Genomic DNA, 24,837 nt, shown 5'->3' on the forward strand with positions numbered 1-24,837 from the left:
ATCCAGTGCTTAATATTCCTAAGGAGTTGATAGTAAAATTCAATCAGGGTCCCAATCTACCTACCAGGAGCTCATGACTTTTGCCCTCTCGTGTTATGAGAAACTCAAAAAAGGGGTCACAAAATGATATAAAACAATAGATAATTATTTTCTCCTAGTGAGGGGGAAAGTTTTTAGACCACAACAAATGGCTGAACATCTTGTGGGTTTAGCAGCCAAACGAGCTGTCTAGCTTCAGAGCCTGAAATATAGATATTTTGACAAAGTGACATTCTGAAGCATTTGCAGCATTCCGATGGTGCATGGCAGTTATTGTGAGAACAGTTCCTTTATCAAAAACAACCTTAGAGAAACTTTGCCACCGCTGCTTACATTAGCTGAGCTAAATAAGAACAAGGATAAAGCAGATGTTATCTGAGAAATATGATGTGAAGTTGAAAGCAGAGAAGAAAACCCGGATGTGTCCTAAAACTCAGTCTCTGCTATTTGCTGATTCTGAATCTCCTCGCTGACCTCTTCAAAGAGAGGGACTGGGGGAGCTGAAGGTCAGTGAAGCGCTGTGCTTTCTTTACCATTGGTTTCCGACTCATTTAGATTTATTTACATTCAAACGTGCACACATTTTCCTCTTATTACTCAGAAGCAATCAGCCATAAAATGGCAAGGATTTGCAGTATATTTAAATTAGCAGCAATTTATCTGGAGCAAAAAGGAAAACTGCTGAGTCGAAAGGAAGTGAAGGGAATGGAAGAAAGATGCAGCTGCTATCTGAAAAAGCCAATCTTACCATATCTGTTATTTGGAGAGTTCAAGTAGAAAAATGCCATCTTGGGAGTCTGCATGGATGGGGCCACTTAGGAGACCGTATGGTGCCTACAGGGACAATAAAGAGGCTCACCTTCATTGGAGAGCAAAGCAAATGCTCTTTGAGCCTTCTGGGAAATGTTTACTAAGTAAGATCAAAGAATAAACTCCTATGTGTTCTCATAACATCAGGTGCCTGAAAAATAGTGGGTGTAAAAAGCTTTCTATCACAGTTACACTTGAGCTAAGTGCAGTTCCGCCTCATTTCAGCACCTGGGCTTAAACACCACTTGTCCAAATTTCACATTTGGGGAACATTTAAGATCTGTTAGTTGTTGCACCAACCAGCCATTGCTGTTTTGTCTTTTCTATTTTACAGGGGACTCACTCAACCCACATGGCCATTGTGATATGTCCAAGGTCACCAGGGAATAGAGTGAGAGAGCTGAAATCTAAACTCAGAAATTCTGGATTGTCAGTTCATCTTTTACGACTGTATCACCTGCTTCTGTAGCAAAATTTTCCAAACATATAAGCTTAGGTCCTGGTGCATCCTTCTCTGTGCTCATTCTAGAAGTTGCTTAACCATCCTTCAGACACCCCTTTTGCTTCTTAAGGATGAGCTTTGTCCACACACCATCTCTTTTCCTAAGACCTCTTTCCATTTTAGCTATTCTTGAAGGTCCAGTTCAAAAGAGGTCTCCTGTGAGTATTTGGTTCACTGGCCTCATAACTTCCACAGCATCTTCCATCCATTCACTTGGCTTCCTTTTATACATTTTAAAACTTGTATTTCTCTTCTGTTTGCTTCCTGCATCCCAGACTATAAGCCACAGTAGGACAGAAAGAACATGTCTACAGGTCTTCTATGCCCTATGCCACCTTGCTTAATTCCCAGGACTGAATGCTTTTAAGTTTCAAAACAGTAATGTCTAAACTTTGAGCTTTATTGAAGAACTTTGATGTATTCAACAACGGAACCAAAATGGAAGGGAAGGGTGGACACAAGAAAAGTAGATCTTCAGTTTCTTACTGGCAACTGGGTTAATCAGCTCACCTCAATATTTGCTCAGAAGTATATTGAAGGTTACAGTTAGATACGTGGATACCCATCAAGTGCCTCCTGAAGCATTTTCAGCTCCTAGGGATTAGGTGCTAAACAATTTATTCTAATTCTTGTGATGAACAAAATGACAGTGGCTGTAGGAGTGGGATGAAGAAAACTGTTGTCTATTTGTTAGCTGGGGGAGAAAAACTAAAAATAAATGGTTGAGAATGGTCAGCAAGGCTTTTAAAGCTCTGGTTCGACTATGCAAAATAAAGTTTAGTTTCACGAGCTAAAAATTAAAGCAGAAAACACGAAGTTCTTGGCAAAGCTTGAATGTGTAAGGAAAGCCAAAGCTATTGCACAATGAAAATTCAATGATTCTAAGGAAGATGTGATCTGATCAGCAAGGCCTGATAACAAAAACCCAAGGGCTCAACCACTACCGGTGCTGAGGCTTCACATAGGATGGACAGCACATCCAGAACTGATGTCATTGCCTCTATCTGTGGAATCACATAAAAATATTGTAAGTGGAGTAAAAAGAAAAAGATGGAGTTCATGGTTTGAGGGGCATTAAGATACTCGAAAGACTTTCATAACAACCGCATTGAGATATCCAAAGCAATCTATTGTTCTCCTGTGGGTGTGTCTAGCCTCTGGCTTACTTCAACATATAAATATTGCAAAATCTACAGGGTAGCTCTTTGCAGCATGAAATGACATCTCCTTCAAGACATTGTTTCACAATTCTCAGACCAGAGAGGCTTACCAGTGACTCAAACGTTCAGGACACATAAGCGTAGCATTATAAATTTCACTATGGAAGAGCATATTTTTGTACTGCCAATACAGACTTGTGTCTAGATTTGTTTTGCCAAAATATTCTAACCAGTGAATCCTCGTATCATGTAAAGCCAGAGTACTAGAACCTACGGTGTCCAAACAGGAAACAAATGACATAAAACCAATTGCTCAATTTACCTATAACTATGTAAGACCTGCAAGAACTTCAAATACAAACAACTGAATTGCTTGGCTCTGATCAATTGTGGCTGACACCATGGCACACAGACAAAAAATGAATATGGGAATAAATTTCTAGAAAAGTAAATAATGCATAAAACAAGCAGAGAAAACAAATGGATATGGGTCAGCCAGCGCCTCTCTGATGATGATGATGATGATGATGATGATGATGATGATGATGATGTTGATGATGATTGATGATGATGGTGAAGATGAAAGCAGGAGATGGAAGGTAGAAGAACAGAAGGAGGGGACTTAAAGAAAAAGCAGTTGTTGTTGATGCATTTGGAGACCTCAAGCATGCAAAAAGAGTGACCACAATTATTAGAGAGTGAGGTAATAGGGCCTTAGAGCAGGACTAAAAGTATGGGTCCAAGTTAAAGATGATCCTAGAAAGAAGAGAGTAGGTAAAAATAAAGCTTGTCCTGGACTACCACATTTTCCTTAGGCACTACAAGCAAGACTTCAGAAATAGAATTTGAAGATCTTTAATATTTATGATGCTTACTAAGAAAGCAAAAACCAGGGGCTTTTTGTGTGCACTGTGTCCCTGCTTATTGTCGTGAAGCCCAGATGTCAGATCTACTAATGGTTCCAATTAAGCATACAGAGGGTCAAAGAAATTACCTTCACTTGAATAGAGGTACCTTATAAATCTCATCTCCATTTAAATTACCTAAGTGCACAAGATAATGAAACCTTAGCTAAGTATCAAGCATTCCAGCATGCAAAACAAAGATAGGCAGGGTTGGCAATCCCCATGAACTAACTACAATAAACACGAATTACCCAAAACTTCCCAAGAGCAGGATAAAAAGCAAAGCTTTTGTTCAGTCTGGCAACAGACATTTTGGAAGGTAGGCTGCCATCCTATGGCAGACAAGATGAAACTATCAAAGCCTGAATTCTGAGGACTTAGTGCCAGCTCTTCAAGGAGTCTAGTTGGTGTGGCCACTGCCCATCTTTGTTATGGTTTACTTCTGGTCACAAAAACATCACCAAACTTCTAAATAAAGACCCAAAATACTTCTAATAGTAAACATTGGGGGAAAAGAAAACAAAACATGAGGTATACATACAGGTAAGAAAGATTAATAAAAACAAGTAAGATAAGTATTTCTCAACCTGCTTTCTACAGCTCAGGGTCTCCAGGGCCTCTCCTGGCAGCCTAGGGCACCAGGCAGGATCCAGCACAGGATGCCCTTCCACTGCAGGGCACACTCACACCCAACCAGACAGGGACAATTTAGACACGTCAATTCACCTCGTGTGCACATCTTTGGGACATGGGAGGAGACCGGACTCCCTGGAGAAAACCCACGCAGACGTGGGGTGACTATACAAACTCCACACAGACAGCAGTCCCAGCCGGGAATCAAAAATTTTTTTCTAATCAACATTATAATGAAACAACGCTGAACAAGAGGACATTATTCAAGGACCTGCCGTGCTTCTTTGCATTCAGCCTTTTATCTAGAGAAGTGAATGTGCCTAAACTCAAAGTCAGGGAAGATCATGGGGTAGAAAGAGGTCCTTCATCCAAACATGCCCTTTTCTCTGGTACTTTTTCCCCAGGACAGCCATTAGCAACAGGACTTCCAACATCTCAGAAGTTACCTCCCTAGAAAAAGAATTAAAAGGCACCTCTCCATGACAGAATCTGATGTGTGATGGGGAATGTGGGTTGAAATGGTGGTTCATCCTGCCCTTGGTTGCTCTACCTGGAACATTACTTGACACTGCTCTGTAAAGCAAAATTTAAAGTCCCAGATCAGATCTGATTTAAAGTCCCAGATTGGACTCTGCAGAAGTGGATCCAACTCAAACTCCAATAAGCATCCCTATTTATTAAGAAATGTTTGACAGTCAGAAAGAGTACTTGCCATTCATAACACCAAGAATAGAATCGACACTCCCAACGTGTTTGCACATCAAGCAGAACCATCAAGATTCTGGCACCACAGCCAATCACTATGCATGACCCTTAGGAGCAGCAGGTGAAAAGCCTCAGTAAAACGGAGAGCTTATTCTATTCTCAATTTGGAAACTTGAAAAGTGCAAAGTCAACACACCAGGGTCACAGCTTGTACACATTCAGACTGAGGCAGCCAAAAGAACCCCCAACTTGACTTAAGTTAAGCCTGCAGTAGACGACTCTGCTGTTAGTGACATTTTTATTTGCTCAGAGTTCACTTTGCAAAAAGCCCACACTGCTAAGCCATCCCATCTCACTATCCTTACTAACACCTCAACAATGTCTTAGAGCAGCTGAATGTGTGCCAACCTCAGTAGTTTACCCAGCAAAACCTCCTGCAAGACAAGAAAGATTCTCTCTATTCCTTGATTCTTTCATGTTGGAACACAGCAAGTCCTTTCATAATTCTTTGGTCTTGGTACAATTTATTCATGGAGAAAACTCTGGATTTTAAAAAGCATGCATTTTATTTTTATACATACACACTTTCTTTTTTAAATAAAGTATGCATGGCAGATATGGCACACCAAATATAACAGCTTGGTTAAGAACTATAGCAGCCATGCCAAGAATGAACCAGAACCAAGACACTGGAAAAACAATGCATTCTAGATATTTTTTTAAATGAAAATTTAATGTATGCAAACATCTAAAATTCCTTCAAGAAATACTTTCCAAAACTTACAGGAAGTTCTTTGCTAAGTCAAATTGATTAAAAGAGAAAGGCCGTTTACCTTGTAACCTTACACACATTCTTAGTTCGAAACAGCAATCACCCTGTACGCAAGCGCAAGAGGCATTCAAAGACATGTCATGGACAAATGCATTGCCTTATTTGAAAGCAGTAAAAAGTTTTAAATGTCACATAGATAAAAAGACAGTATAATTACATGTGCATAGCAGGATGACTGGATTATAAATTAGTTTTTCTTTCATTCTTCATAATTATGGTCATTTACCATCCACTGTTTAACTATACAAGATCCTAAAACTTTACTTACAGCTACTATTGGAATTAGAATTTTAGTAAGTACAGACACCCTGCATATTTATCTTCCTTGACAATTATGTGCTAAAGGATTCATTTCCATGGTGATGCCTGCTGGTTGGCTGTTTAGACAGCGAGAAACAGTCTGAAGCCAAACAGATCTGAGTTTGGATCCTGCCCCTGACACTCCTGAGCTGTGTAACCCTGGCCAACCCCAGATCTGAACCTCAGTTACTCAACTCTAAAACAAAAATGAAAAAAATCTGACATATTATGATGACCAGAATTAACACCGTCCAGGCTATATACAGGCTCCTCAACTAAGGGTAGTTGCCGGCATCGTGTCTATTAATATTTACACAACGTATCAAACCTTAGAAATCCCAAACTGCCTTGTAGATTTTAAAAAATACAACTAGAATAATCTCTCTCACTGAAGATAGTTCTGTTTTACCAAATATATGATTTATTTAAAAAAAAAAAAAGAAGAAAGATATTCAGGACAATAAACTGTAGCCCATAAATAAAACGTGACCTTCATCCCCCTTCATTGAGCCCATTTAAGACTCCGTTATAAATGTGCACTATAACTTTGAACCAATTAGTGGCGATATTCTTAAAGCTCATGAGACTGGAATATATCTTCACAAATGCTTGCCTTGCTCCAGGCCAATGTAACCAAGTATCTTTCTTTTACATCTCCCAAATTTTCATCTTCCTGTGTTGTTTTTCTGGGCCTACTGTCTTTTGGCGAGGGGGATATGTCTCAATCTCATTCTCTCTCTCTCCCTCATCTGTTTCATTTTCTCTGCATGTGTGTGTCCTCTCATTTTCAATTTTCTCTATTTTCTCCAGTAGACTGGAAAGTACTGAGATATATGTTGACATCACTATTTTTATTCATCAAGTGGAAACTATGTTCTAAATTGGGATATGAGAGGGTTTCCTCTTTAAAAACCTAATTTGAGTTGTACTTTATCAGAAGTTCTCTCCCTCAGTCGGTGTTGCTATGTTTCTTTGTTACTCTGTTATAACTAGGGACACAAAGATCATAGAAGCTAAGTGCCGATCAGAAAATATTAAATAATGTAAGCAAGAGAAATGTGGAAAATTTATAAAAATCTGGTTTCCATACACCTTTTCAAGTATATATGAGTCATATTTCACACACTTCTTCTGGGAATGGGGCTATCAATTGCTTATTACAAAGTGAAGAGAAGGTTAGTGCTCCTATTTTACAGATGAAACATAAAGGCAGAAGGGACTTATGTGATATTTTTTTTCAACTTAAGTACATATTTCACTTATTAATCACATAGTAATAAAACACTTCCCATCGTGATGACAGGACATCAAAATGTAAAAAAAAAAAAAAAAATCGTCATGTAATTGAGCTCAGGAGTTTAAAATCAAAAAATTCTCAACCTTCCTTTCCAAATCAAGGACCTCTGTTATCCACCAAGAAACGAATGTTTCACGAAGCAAGGGGACTTTAAAGTAGATAAACTCTTGCCACACCCACCGCTGGGTTGTTGCTGGGATGCTCTTGTACCGTTGACTAAAATAATCATGCCTTAGTGCTTCCCAGATTTCTACGCACAGTCATGAGCAGTGAACTCCAACCCTGTCCACTGTCAGCTCAGCAGCCACTGAAACTAATTATTCAATTGTGTTTTCCATCATCGGCCTAAATAGATTCTTTGCCATGAGCTGTGAAGTAAAAAGTCACAGAAAGGAACTTTGCTCAAAAATTTCATCTTCACAGTCCTGGAAAAGTGTGGCCCCAAATGAGAGAGCCCTGCAGACACCGTGGAGGGGTGCAGAGGGCTGTATGCAACCACAGCTCTCAGATTCTCAGCGCGGCCTCATGCCCTCTTGCACCACACTCAGCAGGTAAGGTGACTTTCGATGCAGAAGTGGTGGCTGCTGACTGGTGATATCACTTTGAGTCTGAAGTTTGGCCAGTGCCAATGGCCTGAGAACCATTCCACGGCTTCAGTTCCAATTCCACAACCACAAAGAATTTCTGGGCAAAAGGATTTTGTCTTTATCCACAGTTATAGGAATCTACAGTTCCACAACTGAGGAATATACATAGATAATTACGAAACTACATCTTGACAGATTTCCAACTTGCAATTGTCCTAGATACCCGAACTAGCTGCCCATAGGCCAGGGGAGAGTCTCCAGCCATATGTCCTCAAGATCTAGATTTGTTTCTGAGATGTCGCTGGATTCCTCCCACCTAGAATCTTCTGGTAGGAGCTAAATGAACCAAACCCTAACTAAATTTAACTGGCTAATTGCACCTAAATTACAGTCACAAAGCCCCTTCAGAAGATTCAGTCAATTTCTTGAGGGAGAAAGTAAATGTTTTACTATATAATTATAAACTTAATTAACATAAAATAAATTAATTAGGGACTTGCGCTGGTAATGAACACCACGGTATGCTGTTACTTGCTATATTTTCCAGGGGAAGCTAAACCTGGAGAAAAAGGCTAACTTGTGCTTTCAGCCTAGTTTCATCTCACCTCTTCCACCCCCAACCAAACCGTTAGATTTCTGGTTGATATGCAGTAGCACGACATCTAGAATTCTACAGAATTCACATTGAGACAGTCATGTGCTAATCTCTAGGAAAAAAAAAAAAATCCCCAACCTAAACCATCATAGCTAAAACAGTTCCTAGCTGGCAGTTCACTAAAATAACAGATGATTATCCAAAGCAATAGTTTCTCTGTCCCACAGTATAATGACAAAACTCACCTAGAGCCGAAATAACCATCTGCCACAGATTGTTCCGCATGGTTTGCTTGCTTGTTTGTTTTTTAATTCTGAGAAAGAATTCAAAAATGGTATTGGCAAAGAGGGATGATTTCACAAAAATGACCCAGTTTCCAACCTGTACTGCCTCAACTATTGCCTGACAATTTTTCTCTGACTTAAGAGGCCCAGTAAAGGTGCCTCTGAGGATGATCTTGATGGCGCAAAGTAGGTTTTTGGTGAATGAAAAGAATCCTGTTCTAATTTTCCAAATTACCCATAATTTCTAGGAACTCCAAACTGAATCTCTCCTAGTTGTTTCCTCCTCTGATTTCTGTGAAGATGGAGAGCAGCTGCTGTGTCTGACCCACAGCGAGGTAGAAAGAAGAGCGACTGATGGGCTCTGAGGCTAGAAAGTGCAGTGACTAGTGTGACCTTGGGCAATTTGCCTCATTGTCCTCATCTGTGAAATGGAACTAATGACGACACTTAATTTGGGGCTACTGTGCAGATTAAATAAGCTATAAGATTAAATTAAATACATATAAAGTGCTTAAAAGAGTGGCACATAAAACGTGTTCAATGAATATTAGCTATTTCCATTATCTGTAGACTCTACCTCTCAGCTTTTGTCCCTTTGAAATAGCTAATGTTTTATGTTCAAAAAGAGTTGCAAATGTTTAATTGACAGATCTGTTTTGCTGGACACCCTGGTCAACACATACCCCAAATGGAAAAGACAATTCAGGGCTGAGATTGTGAATAAAAAGAATCCTCTTGTTCCATATAAGAAATGATCCATGTCATCATTGAATCAGAGAACTTTAGTACAGAAAAGAAAAGTTGAGACCCTGTAGCCCAGGGGTCCCCAACCCCTGGACCCCTGTTAGAGACCAGGCCACACAGCAGGACGTGAGAGGCTGGCTAGAGAGCAAAGCTTCATCTGTATTTGCAGCCACTCCCCAGCGCTGGCATCACCACCTCAGCTCCACTTCAGACTATCAGGCATTAGAGTCTCATAGAAGCACTGGACCTTGGTGCCAAAAAAGTTGGGGACCATAGCTCCAGTGTAGCCTGTGCACCCAGTCAGTCTCTCTCTCTCTCTCATTTGAGAAAGAGGAAGATAAATTTCCACGAAGGAGGAAGATAAATTTCCACAAGCTTGAGTGACTTGCTCAAGGGCACGGGGCCAGCAAAGAGGAAATTCAGAGGCCCTGTTGCTGTGCTGGCTATAGACTCGGAGCTGGAATGAGGTGTCAACATGGTGAGAACATCTCTCATGACAGGCAGAACCAAAGACAGAAATGGAAGCAGTTGTTTTTGATAGGAAAACAAACGTCCTAATGGCTCTGGTATGGGAGTTGTGAATGCATTTCTGCTAATGTACCCACATATTTTATTTTATGTTTATCTAAACATTAAATTGATTTCCACATGGAGAGGAAACAGAGCTCAGTCACTGTGTTCAGCTGTCACAGAATCACCCATGATTACTTATGCAGGGGCTGGCAAACTTTTCCTATGAAAGGCCACAGGGTAAATATTTTCAAATTTGTGGGCCATACAGTCTCTGTCACAACTACTCACTCTGCTACTATACCACAAAAGGAGCCACACAATATAAAAAGGAATGAGCTGGCTGTGTTCCAATAAAACTTTATTTGTTAAAAACACAATGAGTCAGATTTAACCCACAGACTGTAGTTCTCCGATCTTTGATTAATGCACCGCCTGCCTGATGTCTTTTCCTTATATCCTTTACCTTTTCTCAGCTATGCTTTCTCCATAAATGAATGTTCATACTGTTTCAATATTCTTACCAAGATATGATCGATATGCAGTAGAATCTAATTTATTGTACGCGAGAAAGGAAAGCCAACATGAATTTATGAAATCTCTAAATTAAGAAATATGTTTAAAGAAATGCAGTTTTATTACTTTCATATACATATAGGAATTGAAATTAAGCCAATAAAATATTTCCAGCTTGTTTTGGCAAGTAGGGGGTAATTTAGACTTACCCAAAAGAAAAGAACTTAAAATTATATAATTCATCAACTATTTTCATGAGATTTCTTCCAAAAGGATTTAAAAGTTTGTTCCCTAAAATGGTGAAACATGATTCCTATCACCCCATTCTGTTTCCACCATTACTTGATTTGGTACTTCCTTTGTTCACAGAAGATGCCCAAATACTCCATCAAACCAATTCCTCACTGAATTAATGATCTGCATCGGCAAGAGTTTTTTTAGCTTTCGGAAAAGCTAAATGAATTGTAATCCTATGACGTCATAGATTAACACCATCTTTCAAACAGCTTTACTGCTCTCTCTCTAAGGTCCTCTATCTGACCAGACACTGTGAGCTGGTTATTCAAAATCCACTCACAATCCCTTAGTCCCTTGCTTCTTCTACCTTTGAGGGAGAAAAGCCAATATACCTGATTTCCCAGTATCCCCTGAAGCTAAGGGTGGGCATATGACATAATTCTGGCCACCGAGATATAGCTAGAGTCCCAGAAGTGGGTTACTCTCTTCTTAAATTAAAAAGCAAAACTTCATCAGAGAAAGCCTCATTGTCTTCTTTCCTTCTTTCTACTTAGGATGTAGATTTGACATCTGGAGGAAATGCAGTCACCTTGAGACCACGAGGTCACAAAACATGGGGAATGCCTACCTGCTAAGGATGGAAGAGAAAGGTGGAAAGAGCCAGAGTGTCTCTTATGGGATCATTAAGCCACCATAATAGCCTTGGATCCAGAAATTTTTGCTGTGTGAAACAAATAAACTTCTATTTGTTTAAGTGGTTGTTTTTGCTTGCTTACTGTTGCAGCCAATACAATCCTAAGCGACACAATTCAGGGAAGCTTTGGGCTTATTTCTGTTATTCCAAGGGTGTGAGGGAGAAAGAGGGAGAAGAAAGGGAGAAAGAGAGAATGACTCTAAACTAAAGGGTCTTAACTACTACTAAGGAAAAGTATCAGCTTTCAAGTGACACTGTGGCATCTGTGTGGCACCTGGAACTTTTTACGATGGCCCATGTTATAATAATATGGGGATGGGTGGGGAGCCAGGGCAGAAATTTCCTAAGGACAGCCATACTTGTGACCCCAAAGGAACAGCCAAACATCCCCCATGCCTCTGAAAGGATCACAGAAGTGAGCCCGAGAGCGAGAAGGTACACTAGTTTCATGAGCAAGATTGCTGTGCCATTTCGTTAGCCAATCTGAACTGCTTTTTTAATCTATTTACTCTCTTTCCCAGAGAAGAAATTAAAGAACCATCAGTAGCCTTTGCCTTGTCCCATAAACAAATACATCAATGGCAAGACGAGGATGCCATTCTGAGGTGCCTCATTACTAGTCAACTTCTCCTTAATCTCCTTTCTTGCAATTTGGTATTTTCATACATACAATGCATCCTCTCCCTCTCTTTTTACTTCTCTCTCTCTCTCTCTCTCTCTCTCTCTCTCTCTCTCTCTCTCTCTCTCTCTCTCTCTCCATACCCCCCCAACATGTGGTTTATATCTACTGCCAAATGCTGCAGGCAAAGGATAAATTATGCCTACATACAAACTAGATATCTTCAGTTCCCTGACAGATACATGTCACCATCTGAGACCTCCAAAGCTCCCTGCTGGACTTATATCACCAAACATGAAAACATGGTGACTTGAGCTTGTGTGGAGTCAACTGGGTTATTGGAAACCTCTCCATGCTCCCAGCAGAGGCCAGCACAGTTTTCTGTAAAGGGCCAGGTCAGGATGATACCCAGCTCTGCCATTTATATGGTCTCTTCCTAATGTAATCACTCTCATCTCTGCTGTTTTAGCTCAAAAGCAGCCATAGAAAATACCAACAAATAGATGTGGCTGTGTTCCAATAAAACTTTATTAAGAAAACACAGATTTGGCCCACAAATTCACTGACTCCTGTTCCATAGTTATTTCTGTGGGCCACAACATGAAAGTTAGTTGTTCTTCCCTCCCTCTGAAAAAGAATGAATAGAAATTCATTCCCATTAAAATGGCTCAACCTGTATAATATAAGCTTGCATATATGCTGCACATCAAACATCTTCTGGGAAAAAAACATTCAAAACCTTATTTCATAAAATTATCATCGTTGTGACTGGGGAAACCAATGCCTGGGGCAAACAAATGGGCCTCAAGCAGCACAGCATTTGTGGGACACAGCTGAAAGAAGATTCCTGGTGGCCACACTCACTATCCCCAACTTCACCACGTGAAAAATGCCGCCTCTCAATTAGCAGAGCAGAAATAGTAGTACTTTCATAATGACTCACACTGCAATTTAGGTCATGCCTACGGCAATCAATAAAAATCCTCCACTTAGATTCTCCATGGTTAATTTGATCCCCCTACCGCCCCTAAACTGGGAGATTTTTTTTTTAGTTGTTTTCAATTAAGCTAATTTGTCACAGACACCTCTGTTCTCAGTAGGGTATTTTCACCCAATTCTCTTTTGTTTTGAAAATAGCGAAGTGGGAGAAATGCATGTGTACATGTTAAACTCAAATCACTATAGTTTGTGCAAAAGTGACTGTAAATAAAAGAGAGACCTCTTAGTAATCACTCACACACACACCTTTACACACACACACACACACACACACACACATCAGCTGCCTTCTTTCATTGTCTCACCATGCACATTTTGTACACACCCTTGAGTGAGTGAAATGATAGACCCTGATGGTGGCAATGCTGATGGTGACGAAAGCTACACATTATTAAGCATCAACTACAGGATAGACAACATGGGAAGCATTCCACATATGTCATCTCAAATCCTCATGACATTTCTGCTCTCCCTGTTTACAGGAGAGGAGATGGAGGCTCAGGGGAGTTATATATTATCTATTTTATAGGAAGAGTACGGGACACTGAGGTCAAAAGATAGCTCAGAGTTCAAATCTCCAACCTACTAATTTGTGATCTTGAGCAACTTTCTTAACATTGGATAAGGCTAGATGTTCTTCACGTCTAAATGGTGATAATTACATTTTCTTTAAAACTGTGTTGAAAGAATCAAATAAGGTATCTATAAAGCTCTGAGTATGATGCCTTAGCACATGTATTAGTCTGACATTGCGAAGCACGTGAAAATGCCTGCATTTGACCATTGTCTAAGCCTAGAAAACGTCCATTTTATATGGTTCAAACAAATATAATTGCTCAGCAAGTGGTATTATTAGTAGTATTGTGGTTATTATTGGTAGGACAATGATAGGTGATAAAGAAGATAGGTGGTAAAATTTAGATTTTAACCTAAATTTGACAGATGGTAATGGCTAGGGCTTTTTCTACTAACTTAAGGACCTTCAAAGATATCCAATGACATTTTTAACTGAGAGTTCCTTTAATAAACCGAAATTGGCATCAGGGAGCTAGTAAATGACAAGAACAATATTGGTATTTTTTATTTTACTAGCAGCATTTTATGAACAGGACAAAGTCCATTTCAGAACCAGCTCAGTATATCTAAAATTTGTTTGAAGTGTATTAACCAAATGTCAGTTGAATAAAAATGTGAAGTGTCTCTTCTTTGATGTATGATGGGTCATGATCTACTAAAAATTGAGACCTGCCTCATTAAACAGTTATAATTAACTCTGCTCATATTATTCCACAGTGGAATTGCTGCCATGGTTCATACTTAAAACTAGGAGCATAATACAGCAGCATTCAATGAAAGAACAATCAGATTTTCTCTTTCTTGTTCTACAATGGGAACTAGGAGTAAAAATAACTTTTACTTTCCAGGCTGGGGAATCATAGGGTAAAGAGACTTCCCCTCAAATGTCTGTCTGCTCTTTGACAAGCTTAAAAGAAATATATTCCCAATCTGAAACTAAACTATTTCTTGTTGTTTTACCATGTTCTCAGTTCCTACATATGTTGAAAGAGTCTAGACATTTTTCAAGCTTGAGTTGCATTTTAGACGTCTTTCAAACTCAAAGATAATTCTAAAAAAGAAATCTTTCTCTCTAAAATATGAGATTCTAATCTCCAGGGTATTACTTTTGAGTATTGTAAAATCCAAACAGAAAGAGAAATTTCTCCACTTGCTTTTCTTTTTTCCTAAATAAATAACAAAACATCATTCTAAGGGCAATATATAAAGAGGAAATACCAAGGCCAAGAAAACATTTGAAAACATTTGCCTGGTATTTTGACTAGAAACCATATGTTCCCCGGAACTTTTCAGGGTGTTTACCCCTGATATGTCCTCAGCCAGGAAAACTCACTGGCAATGAACTTTTTTAAAATGACCATTATCACCATGGGCTGGCTCTGTCAGTCTTTAATCTGCATGAAAACCAGATTTGCTTTGAAATGTCGCAGAGAGAATAGTAAGTTATTTGGCTCATTTTTTTTCCCTTTTTTGGCTGATCAAGACATAAGCAAATATAAGAAAATATTAGGGTTATTTTAAAAGTTAATCTGGATAGTCTGGTCGAAGTCCTCAAATAACAAGATGACCAAAGGGAACACATCTTTTGGAGGGACAGGGTCATGAGACAGGCTCCCTTTCATCTCCCGCTTACCATTTGAATCTTGGGTTGTGCAATTATCAAAACTCTTTTTATAAGATGCCAAGACTAAATTAAACTCATTCTGGTCAGCAGAAGAGGTAAAAAAAATATGCGCACATTTCTCTAACATTAGTAAATTAGAAACCCTTTATTCTAAAAGGCTCAATTTAGCCAATAAATACTAAACGACATCAACAAAATGTGATATGACACTACCAGGCAAATCTCAAGGGGGCAATGTTACATTTGAAAAGAGCTAACTAAAATATGATAAAGAAATAATTGAAGAGAAAATACATCGATTAATAAAACCACAGAATAGCCAGGGTTCATTTTAGTGACAATTGCCTTATCAGTGCAAATTGGCAATTCATAAGGGGGATTTCTCTCTCGAGTTTATCTTGAATTAAATTAGTCTTTCAATTCTTAGAAACTTTACTGTAGATGTCCCTTCACATCCCCACCATTACTACCTACAACTCCCTCCTTTGACGTGTTATTGGTTCCACATTCAAAACCATAACTCTCTGCACTGAATCTATGCAAATCTATCAGAGTGGAAGCATGGGATGGTTTTCAAAACTCTAAAAAAGATTAGCTGACATAGCAAATATCGACAGTGACCTTGAGAGTATTGATCAAGCTCTACTTCTCTGTTACAGAGGTAGGGAAATTAAGTAGTCTTCTAAATCTTTAATGTAGTCTTTTTATGTTCTATTCAACTTCCCTAGCCCTTGTGCAAACCAGGAATCTTCATCCTTACATCTTGGTGGGAAATGGTAAAATTTATCCTATCAAAATGTTCAAGAAGAAAGCCCAATTTCCTTTCAACCACTGTTTAGAATAGCCAGGGAAAAAATGTATCCACAATCAACTGAATATTGTCTTTCTTTGCCATCTCTAGACCAAACCCTAAGTCTCAGCACTTTCAGTTGGTAGATGCGTACACAGCTGCCTCCGAGAGCCAGATCAGCAAGGCATTTGCCGTCTTACACTCAGCTCTGAACTATCAAGATCTGGCACAGATATAACAAATTCATTTCACCTTCTGCTTGGTCCCCAATAGCTCAGCAATTTCATAATCTGTTCAGGTTGAAGCTGGTCTTCCTAGCTGTCCTTCAGGCCACACCTGAGGACAGGCAGCAGCTGCTCTCTGTGGCCCTGCCAGCCTTCCTGCTCCTTCTCTCCCCTTCCTGTGTGAATAAGAGGTAGACGCCTCAGCCTCTGCCATGCTGGAACCTAATCTTTCTTCTCTTTGCTTGGGTCTTGGCCTCTCAGCCCTGCCACTCCTCTGCAATGCCCCTACACAGGCACCCCAAAAGCCTTATAAAAAGTTCTCAGTGGGCTTTCTCCAGCCTCTTCCAGATGACCAAGCTGTGGCCTTTGGTGCTGGCGAGCACACTCTACTTCTAAATGTCTCTACTCCCTTGATTTTCCTAACGCTATATTCACGTCACTCTACCCTCAATCTGGCCATTTCTCCATACCCTCCTCCTCAGTTTTGGTTGTCTCGAAGGCTCTGTTCCTCATTCTCTGGCAGTTCATCCACGCTCCAGACTCTCACCTGGAGTTAGGCTATGGCTTCCCAACTGATGTCTCTGGCCTATGTTCTAATTCCTTGTTTCTCATTGGTGGGAAACACACAACTGTTCTGGGGAGAAGCAGAGCCCTATACTCAACTCACAGTATGTCATGAAGCTAACAAAGCCCCTCTCCAGGTGCCTTGCAGGAACAAATCCATCCCAGACTACTCTGATCTCCCTCTTCCTCTCTGTCATTTGCCCTTGATAGGTCTTCTTGGATATTATTTGACACTTCTCTGTCCTCATGCTTCTTGTGTCTCAGGCACACAAGATGCTACTCCCACAGAACACCCACCCTGCCCTCATTCCACATACTCAAATCTCTGCAGAGTTCTCTTTGCCACTTCTCTGCCTAGGGGACTCACTTTCAACAGCCAAGCTCAAGTGCTTTCTTCTACATAAAACCAGCCTTGGGGCTCTGAGGCTAGAGCAGCAGAGCCTCCATCTGAGCTCTACAACAGACACTGATAACAGAGCATATCACATTGCTCTCTATGACTGGCTTTTCATCAAATACAGACAGTAAACACTTCTGAAGGATGACCATCACTCTCTACAGCTCCAACACATACAATAGACACTCAACCAAAAGTCTGAAAAATGGCAGATGGCCTCAATGAATCTGATTAGCATCTGCCAAATTTATATTTTGTTAATTTAATTTTCATTTCTTCCCATCTTCTCAATTTTCTAAGATTTTATTTTCATTTTCCTACTAAGTATATTACAACTGGTCTCTATTAAATATTTAATTCCCAAAGATAGTATTATATTATAACAATTAAAATAAATAATAATAAACGATACTTGTTGAATGTTATTCTTATGCTTACTACGTACAATAATAGTAACTAATACATGGTATTAACGATATGCCAAGCTCTTTTTTAAGTGCTTCATATGTGTTAATTTATTTAACCTTCATAACAGCCCTGTAAGTAGTATTATGATAATTCCCTTTTAGAGAGGAGAAAAATGATAAAAAGACAGATTTAGTAATACAGCCAAAGTCACAGAGCTGGTAAGTGCTGGAGCTTAGGTTCTGACCCAAGAAATCTGGCTTCACTACACAAGCAAGCTAGACCACCGACTCTCTGGACACTGTCCACCACACTTAAGACTTTATAGATATTCTTTTATTTAAGTCTCACAACAGCTCTACAATGTAGGGTAATTATTATACCATTTTTTGCAATTAAGTAAACAGAGGCTTTGAGAGGTTAAGAAATTCACCAAAGGTGACAAAGCTAATAAATGGTGGTCACTAGAATTGGAAGTCCAGTGTTTTGCCTAACTTTTCACTTTCGAGATGAGATGAGGAAAGAACATAGAGTATATTAAGACATGGCCAGCCATAGTCATCACTGCTTACGCAGCAGCATTCCACCATGACCCAGCACCCAAATAACAGAGATCTGTTCACATCATCCTAATTCTGCAGAAGAGCCAGTGAATAGCTTAGTCTAGGAGCCATGTCCCCTGGGCCCTGAGACTCCTGATCTGGCCCCATTCAGTTGTCTCTGTCATTATATGTGAGATCGTTTTGTACCCGGTCATTGTGAATATGCATTGTTTTTGGTAGTATCATTTTAGGCTTCCAGAAATCTGACCAGCATGGAAATAGAGTTGCTTCTTTCTTGATTCAAAGGCAATGAAATGTCAATAAAAGAGATTAGTATCGAGAATGGCATTAGTATTCAAGAAGCCCACAACTCCTTATTGGAGAGCCGCCACCTGCACCCTGACATGTCCACAGTTCCTTAAAGCAGACAAGGTATTTGCATTCTCAGACATGGAACCGTCTCTGGGAGCTGGAAGTCTGTAATTCAAACATGTGCAACATCAGAGCTTTCTCAAAAATAAACTTTTCTCCCGTTTCCCCTTTTTTATTTTTGAGATAGCACCTTTCTTCTCAGATTTCTTTTTTTTTTTTTTTGGTTCAATATTATTAGGCGAAATGATAAAAGGATTAGCCTGTAAAGATAAAGAAAATAACATATCCTGTTTTGGAGAAAAACAGAAAAAGAAACCAGAAGCAGAGACAGATGGATCAAAATAACCTAAGGGGAAATAAAAGAAAGAATAACTGAAAGAAATAATAATCTTGAACATCACTGAAAAAGCGTAACTGATATCCGCCCCAATTTGGATCCTGGTATCACTACTCACCACGTATACATATGGGACACCGGGCAAGTTACTTCGCCTCTTTCCTCATCTGTACTTCCTCATCTAACTCATGGGTTGTTGAAGGTATTAAATGAGATGATACAAGTAAAGTACAGAAACATGCTTAGAACAAAGCAAATGCTTGATAAATAGTAGTAGTTGTTGTGGTGGTAGTAGAGATTTTTAAGGAAGACTTACATGTTACCAACTTGATAATTCCCAGGGGACTTGGGAGTCTGAGACACTTAGATGAGATGGGATTGGCAGAGAACAATGAAAGGAACTGGAGGTTCATACTGTGACTCAATGTGCTCTAGTTTCCATGGTTTTGTACAAAGACATGCATGACTTTTGGAACTCCCGGGTCATTTTTCTAAAAAATTTCTCAGTTCCTTTCACACCAAAGTCGCAATAAATTCTGGTGCACACTGCCAGGAGAGAGATTCTGATAGCATGGTGCGTGTGTGTCAGTCACCAATTTGGCTGAGAATGAAAGAAACACCAGTTCGTCCTTTGTCTACAATGATTACCTGTCCCTGAGTCTCAAAATTGATGTTTAAGAATAGTTAGTCCAACAGCGAATGTTTTCCAACGATAATTTTTAATGTATTTTGTTATTAAACACTGAATTAAAATGTCATAGGAAAACATAAGGCACAATACACAATCAAAAAGCATACACCATGAACATTATGTAATTAGGAATTTCTCAAACTGGAATGTTTTATAGAAAGTATTTTGGAGGCCCAACTGGAAACCAATTCTTCTATGAACGCATCTTGATGGCATGAGCCAGAAGTAATCTTTCTCTCCGAAGCCCCACAGCGATCCCCCTGTCTCTCTTCTAGAAAATGAGTGATGTTGGCCTTTGTTTCACACAGAAGCCACTTAACTGCACGGGCTGCTACAGTCCAAACTTAGCATCATAACCACATTCCTTCCTCCATGTATACACATAGCAGGCTCTTCACAAACATTTAATGAATTGGTGAATACGCTCATCAGATTCAGAGCACAGATTCCCAGCTGTCTAACCAGTGTGGATGGTAAAGATAGATATACTGGTGCAGCCTACCTACTCCTAGAAATGACTGGTTTTGAGCTGTGGAGCATGATTTTGTTTTTGGATTTACCATTCCCGTTGTTTAAATAGGGGGTAGAGGTGGAGAAAGTGGGGATGATCCTTTCTAAAACTTCTGTGATGTGACTTGCATTTTCAAATCTCTGCTAACATCATGCGTTTATAGGTCTCAGGAGAAGTACAATGAGAGGATTAAGAAGGGGCCTTCTCTCGTGAAATACACAAATCCAAATTAAAGAGGATTTATGACTCTCTGGACTTCTCCAACCTCCCAGAGAAAATGGATTCTACTGTAGAAATGGGATTGCCAGAAACATTTTGTAAATGTTCAGTTCTCAAAGTAACTAAATTATAAGAAGGAAAAAAATACTCAAGATATGAATAAAACCCCAAAGGGCTTATTTTTCCCAATCGATCTAAATTAAAATGTTAATAACTCGGCTGGTGTTTTAGTATTTGGATTTATATTGGATATTGGACACTTTTGTCATCATATGTGAATGTCAATTAGTTGATGAACATTAATTATTAAACACTCTCTGTTCCCAAACCTCAGGAGATGTCACTGAAAGGAACAGATCCCTTAGCCTGGGACTTGCACATGGGAACCACTGAAGAAGTATTTGTTGAGTGTGCAGCACGTAAGTAAACAGTTTTATTTTTATTTTTTCTTTCAACTCTGCTTACTTCATTTATTTTTTTTTTATGGTGGCATTAGTTAACGAAATCCAGTATGTTTCAAGCGTACAATCCAACAGTAAGTCATACATATATTGAATTGTATGTTCACCGCCTGTAGTTAGATTTCTATAAACAGTTTTGGATAAGCACACAGAAAATATATATCTGATTAACGGTCCTCTTTCTCTCTTCAGACAGTGACTTCAAGAGTGACTATCAGACACTATACATTTAATATATATTACCTCAATTCACTCCCGCAGCACACGAGAAAGAAGCACCACTGCCAGTGTCTGGAAGAGGAAAAGCTTGCTAAGAAAGGTGGGGAAACCATCTGAGTTCACACAGCTGGTAACCCACCGCACCAGGATCTGAACTCAGATCTGCTGGACTTTGGCTGTGCCTTTCCATCAGGCCATGCTGCTTCCTTCAAACATGCTGCTTTTGCCCACAACACTTTGGGAGCTTATTTTAAACCTTACCTTTAGTACCCGCTAATAGTGGTCTGAATTACAGTAGCCACGCCCCGTTATTTGTAGTTTTGCTTTGCCTTCCACAGTTTCAGTTATCCAGTCAACTGCAGTCCAAATACATTAAATGGAAAATTCCAGAAATAAACAATTCATAACTTTTAAACTGTGCTGTTCTGAGTAGCATGATGAAATTTCACCCCATCCCACTCTGTCCAGATAGAGACATTAACCATCCCTCTGTCTAGCATATCCACACTGTATATGTTCCCTGCCCACTATCAGATTGGTTATTGGTGTGGGGGAGGGGGAAGACCCCACATTCATGTAACTTTTATTAAAGTATATTGCTACAATTGTTCTATTTTATTATGAGTTACTGTTTTTAATCTATTACTGTGCCAAATTTATAAATTTAACTTTGTCTTAGGTATGTATGCATAGGAAAAACATAGTGTATATAGAATTTAGTAATATCTGCCCTTTCAGGCATCCACTGGGGGTCTTGGAACACATCCCTTTTAGATATGGGTTGGGGGCTACCACATTGAATTTGCTCATCCCTGTTAGAAGTCCACCCAGTCATGCTCTTCAGCTCTCCAACCTACTCTCCTCACTCCCCAAGAGATCTTTCATACACATACAGGGATGTCTCCCCCATCCCCTGCCCAAAGTCCTTTGGATGAATACTATCCACAGGGTATCCAAGGGACTTCAAGGTGATCTCCCTAACTCCCCTCCGGTCTCTCCAAATTCTTACACCTAGGGATGCTCAGCCAAACCAAGGTCCTTGCAAAGATATGAATGCCACAAGTTTTCTCATACATTCATGTCTTGGGACAGAAAATTCTTACTTGCAGCCCTCCACTTGTCTTCACCCTACCCTTCCCCCAACTCTCACACTCTCCAACATCCAAAGCCCCCTCTAATGTTCATTTTTAGGACCAATTACTAGGCTAATTTAAATATTCCTTTTCAAGACTCCCTCAGAAACTGGCACTTACCTTCTCTCAAAGCACCTTTCAAACTATATTTAAGGTATCCACTGATTCTATATTTTCCCAGTAAAGTGTATGCTCCTAAAAGATGAGACTATCTGACACAATGCTTACTAGATACATGTTTGTAAATGAATAAATGTAAGTAGGAAGGGATGATAGTAAACACTCAACCTTTGAGGGTAAATCTGACTCAGAGAAATAGCTGAGAATTATTCTGAGCCAAATTGAGTAACTAACGTGAGTGATGAAGCTGGGTAACACTGTTTAGGGTCCAAAATCATTTCAACAAAAATACGTTGAGAGACCATTGTCGAGAAGCCAAAGTCAATCCTTATACTACATGTGTCCCTTCATAGGCTGCTAAACAGTCCTCAATAAACATCTGTGAGAGGAATTGTCATCAAGAGTGTTTATTACATTATACTTTAGTGACCTGACTCATATTGGGGATGTGGAGACAATGAGAGGATATTCACAAGAAGACAACTGCATGTATTTCTTATCTGAGAAACACATTCCTAAAGACCTACTAGAAGCTTCAGCAACCTCAGTGGTTTCTCTTGGACTCTCATATATGATCCACCTTCTCACACTTGGGGAAGTCAAGTCTTTCCCACCCACTTCGAGATACAATCCAATGAATAACATAAGATTAAGCATCTCTAAGTACGTGTAAGTTAATAGATGATGTCAGGCTGCACTGTTATGCTCCAGAGTGCAGTCCGTTAGAAGTGCTGAGGCAAAGAAATGTCACCGCCTCAGAAAATGTGGCACTTGGTGATATGACAAGTTCAATGGTATTTATCATCCATATCCACAGCTTAATGGATATGAGCCACATCTGTAAAGGGAAAGGGTGATTCAGCCCATTAAGTATGCAAAACATCATCTTTCAACACAAGATGGTCCTTGATGATTTTTTTTATATCCAAAGGCTCCATCCAAATGGGGAAAATGCAGAAGCAGAACAAGCTACAGCTTGTTTGCTAGAACTACAGCCACAGCAAAACTAGGTATTATTGGGCAGAGGGGAGCTAACAAAATATGCAAACATCTTCTGTTCCCTTCACAATTCTTTTCCCTATAGAGGAGCCACAATCTCATTCTTAACTCTTGTTTTCCCTTTTCTCTACTTCCTTATAAATGTGTTTACAAAGTTTTCTGAGAGCTAGATTTCAAAAATGTTCAGAATAAAATTTTTCAAAATAAAACTTTCTATAAAAACTTAAGTCTTGGCAAACTCACATCCTTGACTGTTGAACTGAAGATGAATTTTCAGTTCAACAGTCACAGAATGACATAAAGTTGTCATTCTGTGAAACTTAAATCTCAAACCCTGCTCCTTCCTCCCACCGGCTTTTTTTCTAGGAGGTCATCTTATAACCCTTTAAGAAATTCTCTGATTCTCTCTTATAAAACTATTTAGTTTTAAAACGCCGTTCAACATCTTATCTAAAAGTCCCCCCATTTAAAAATCATTACAAATGGCCCCGCCATGAATGGCTTTACCAGCTAAGAGGTTCCCCAGTTAAAGTGAAAGACTCTAAAGGAATTATCATAATAAGGGGATAAGGGGTGAGTTAGTTCCTTGTTGAATCTTTTGATGTCAGCTAATACAAAAAAAAGACCCTTTACGACTTGATGTTATCTTCTGTTTACTGCATTTAAATTGAGCATACACTTAAAAAACTAAAAAACTCTCTAAGTTATGTCAATTATATCCCTACATTATCCCATAACTATACTTGATATATTTGTACCAGTGTACATGAACCCCCCAGATCAGCACAAATACTTGCTATTGTTTCCACCAGGGGGCATTCAACACATTGAAAATAAATATTTTTCAACTGTTTGGTTAAATTCAGCGTACAAGAGAAAAAGCATTGGGCTGAATGACTAAAATGCAAATTTTGTTTATTAATCTGGAAATTCACATTTTCAACAGGAAGCAAAAAGTCTATGCCTTTTAGCGCAGAGTTCTTCAATTAGCTGTTTTACATATATGAAAAAAATATTATGAGTGGGAAAAATTAGTCATGTTCTAAAAGGTAAGACATACTAGAGAATGTTATGAACTCTTCAGAAGTGTCAACAAATCATATATGAAAAGAGCACCAACTATAATTAGAGATTAATTTTAGGGGTTTTAATTAATTTTAGATTAATTTTGGAAGCTACGATTGATATTGTCTTTTAGAGTCTCCCGCATCTTAAAAGTATTAACAGACTGCCACAAAGGCAAGGATTATCTCTTTTAAAAAATGCCTGCATCTCAAAGATTATATCACCTTTCTCCTGACTGGACTACACAGTTATTGTGCACTCATAAAGTTTGGACACTGGAAGACAGAAACAGGGCTGGCCTTCTTTAGAACAGTTAGGAAGAGAAGAAGAAAAGACAATGGGATATACAAAAAACACAGATTTACCACTTTATACTGTGAATCTTGACAGTGTTTTATAAAGAATAAAATCCCTGTGAAGCTACAACAATGTCAGAAAGCAGTCAAATACAGAATTCCTGGGAGAATCTGTATCAGAACCGTACCTTTTTTTGTTTATCTACCAAGAATACATCATACAAAGTTTGCCATATCCCTAAAATTACCGCCCACCCATCCAAGCCAGAAAACTCATTTTTTTCTTTACAAAACAAGATAGAAGAAAAAAATTTCATGTATAAT

The 24,837-nt window shown here is 39.1% G+C and overlaps 1 protein-coding gene across 9 annotated transcripts in view; it reads right to left on the reverse strand.

Moving 5' to 3' along the window:
- The window catches only part of NTRK2 (neurotrophic receptor tyrosine kinase 2), a 319,040-nt gene that overhangs the window by 192,287 nt on the left and 101,916 nt on the right, over positions 1 to 24,837 (reverse strand). The window contains exon 15 of one of the 9 annotated variants that reach the window (XM_039875646.1): positions 8,611 to 8,678. The exons of the other annotated variants lie outside the window; for them this stretch is intronic. Within the exon in view, the coding sequence (XP_039731580.1) occupies positions 8,611 to 8,678 (68 nt within the window). The remainder of the gene's footprint in view (positions 1 to 8,610; positions 8,679 to 24,837) is intronic. 9 annotated transcript variants of the gene reach the window in all.

This window comes from Pteropus medius, unplaced genomic scaffold (genome assembly GCF_902729225.1).
Source record: "Pteropus medius unplaced genomic scaffold, Ma_sr-lr_union100, whole genome shotgun sequence".
NCBI lineage: Eukaryota > Metazoa > Chordata > Mammalia > Chiroptera > Pteropodidae > Pteropus > Pteropus medius.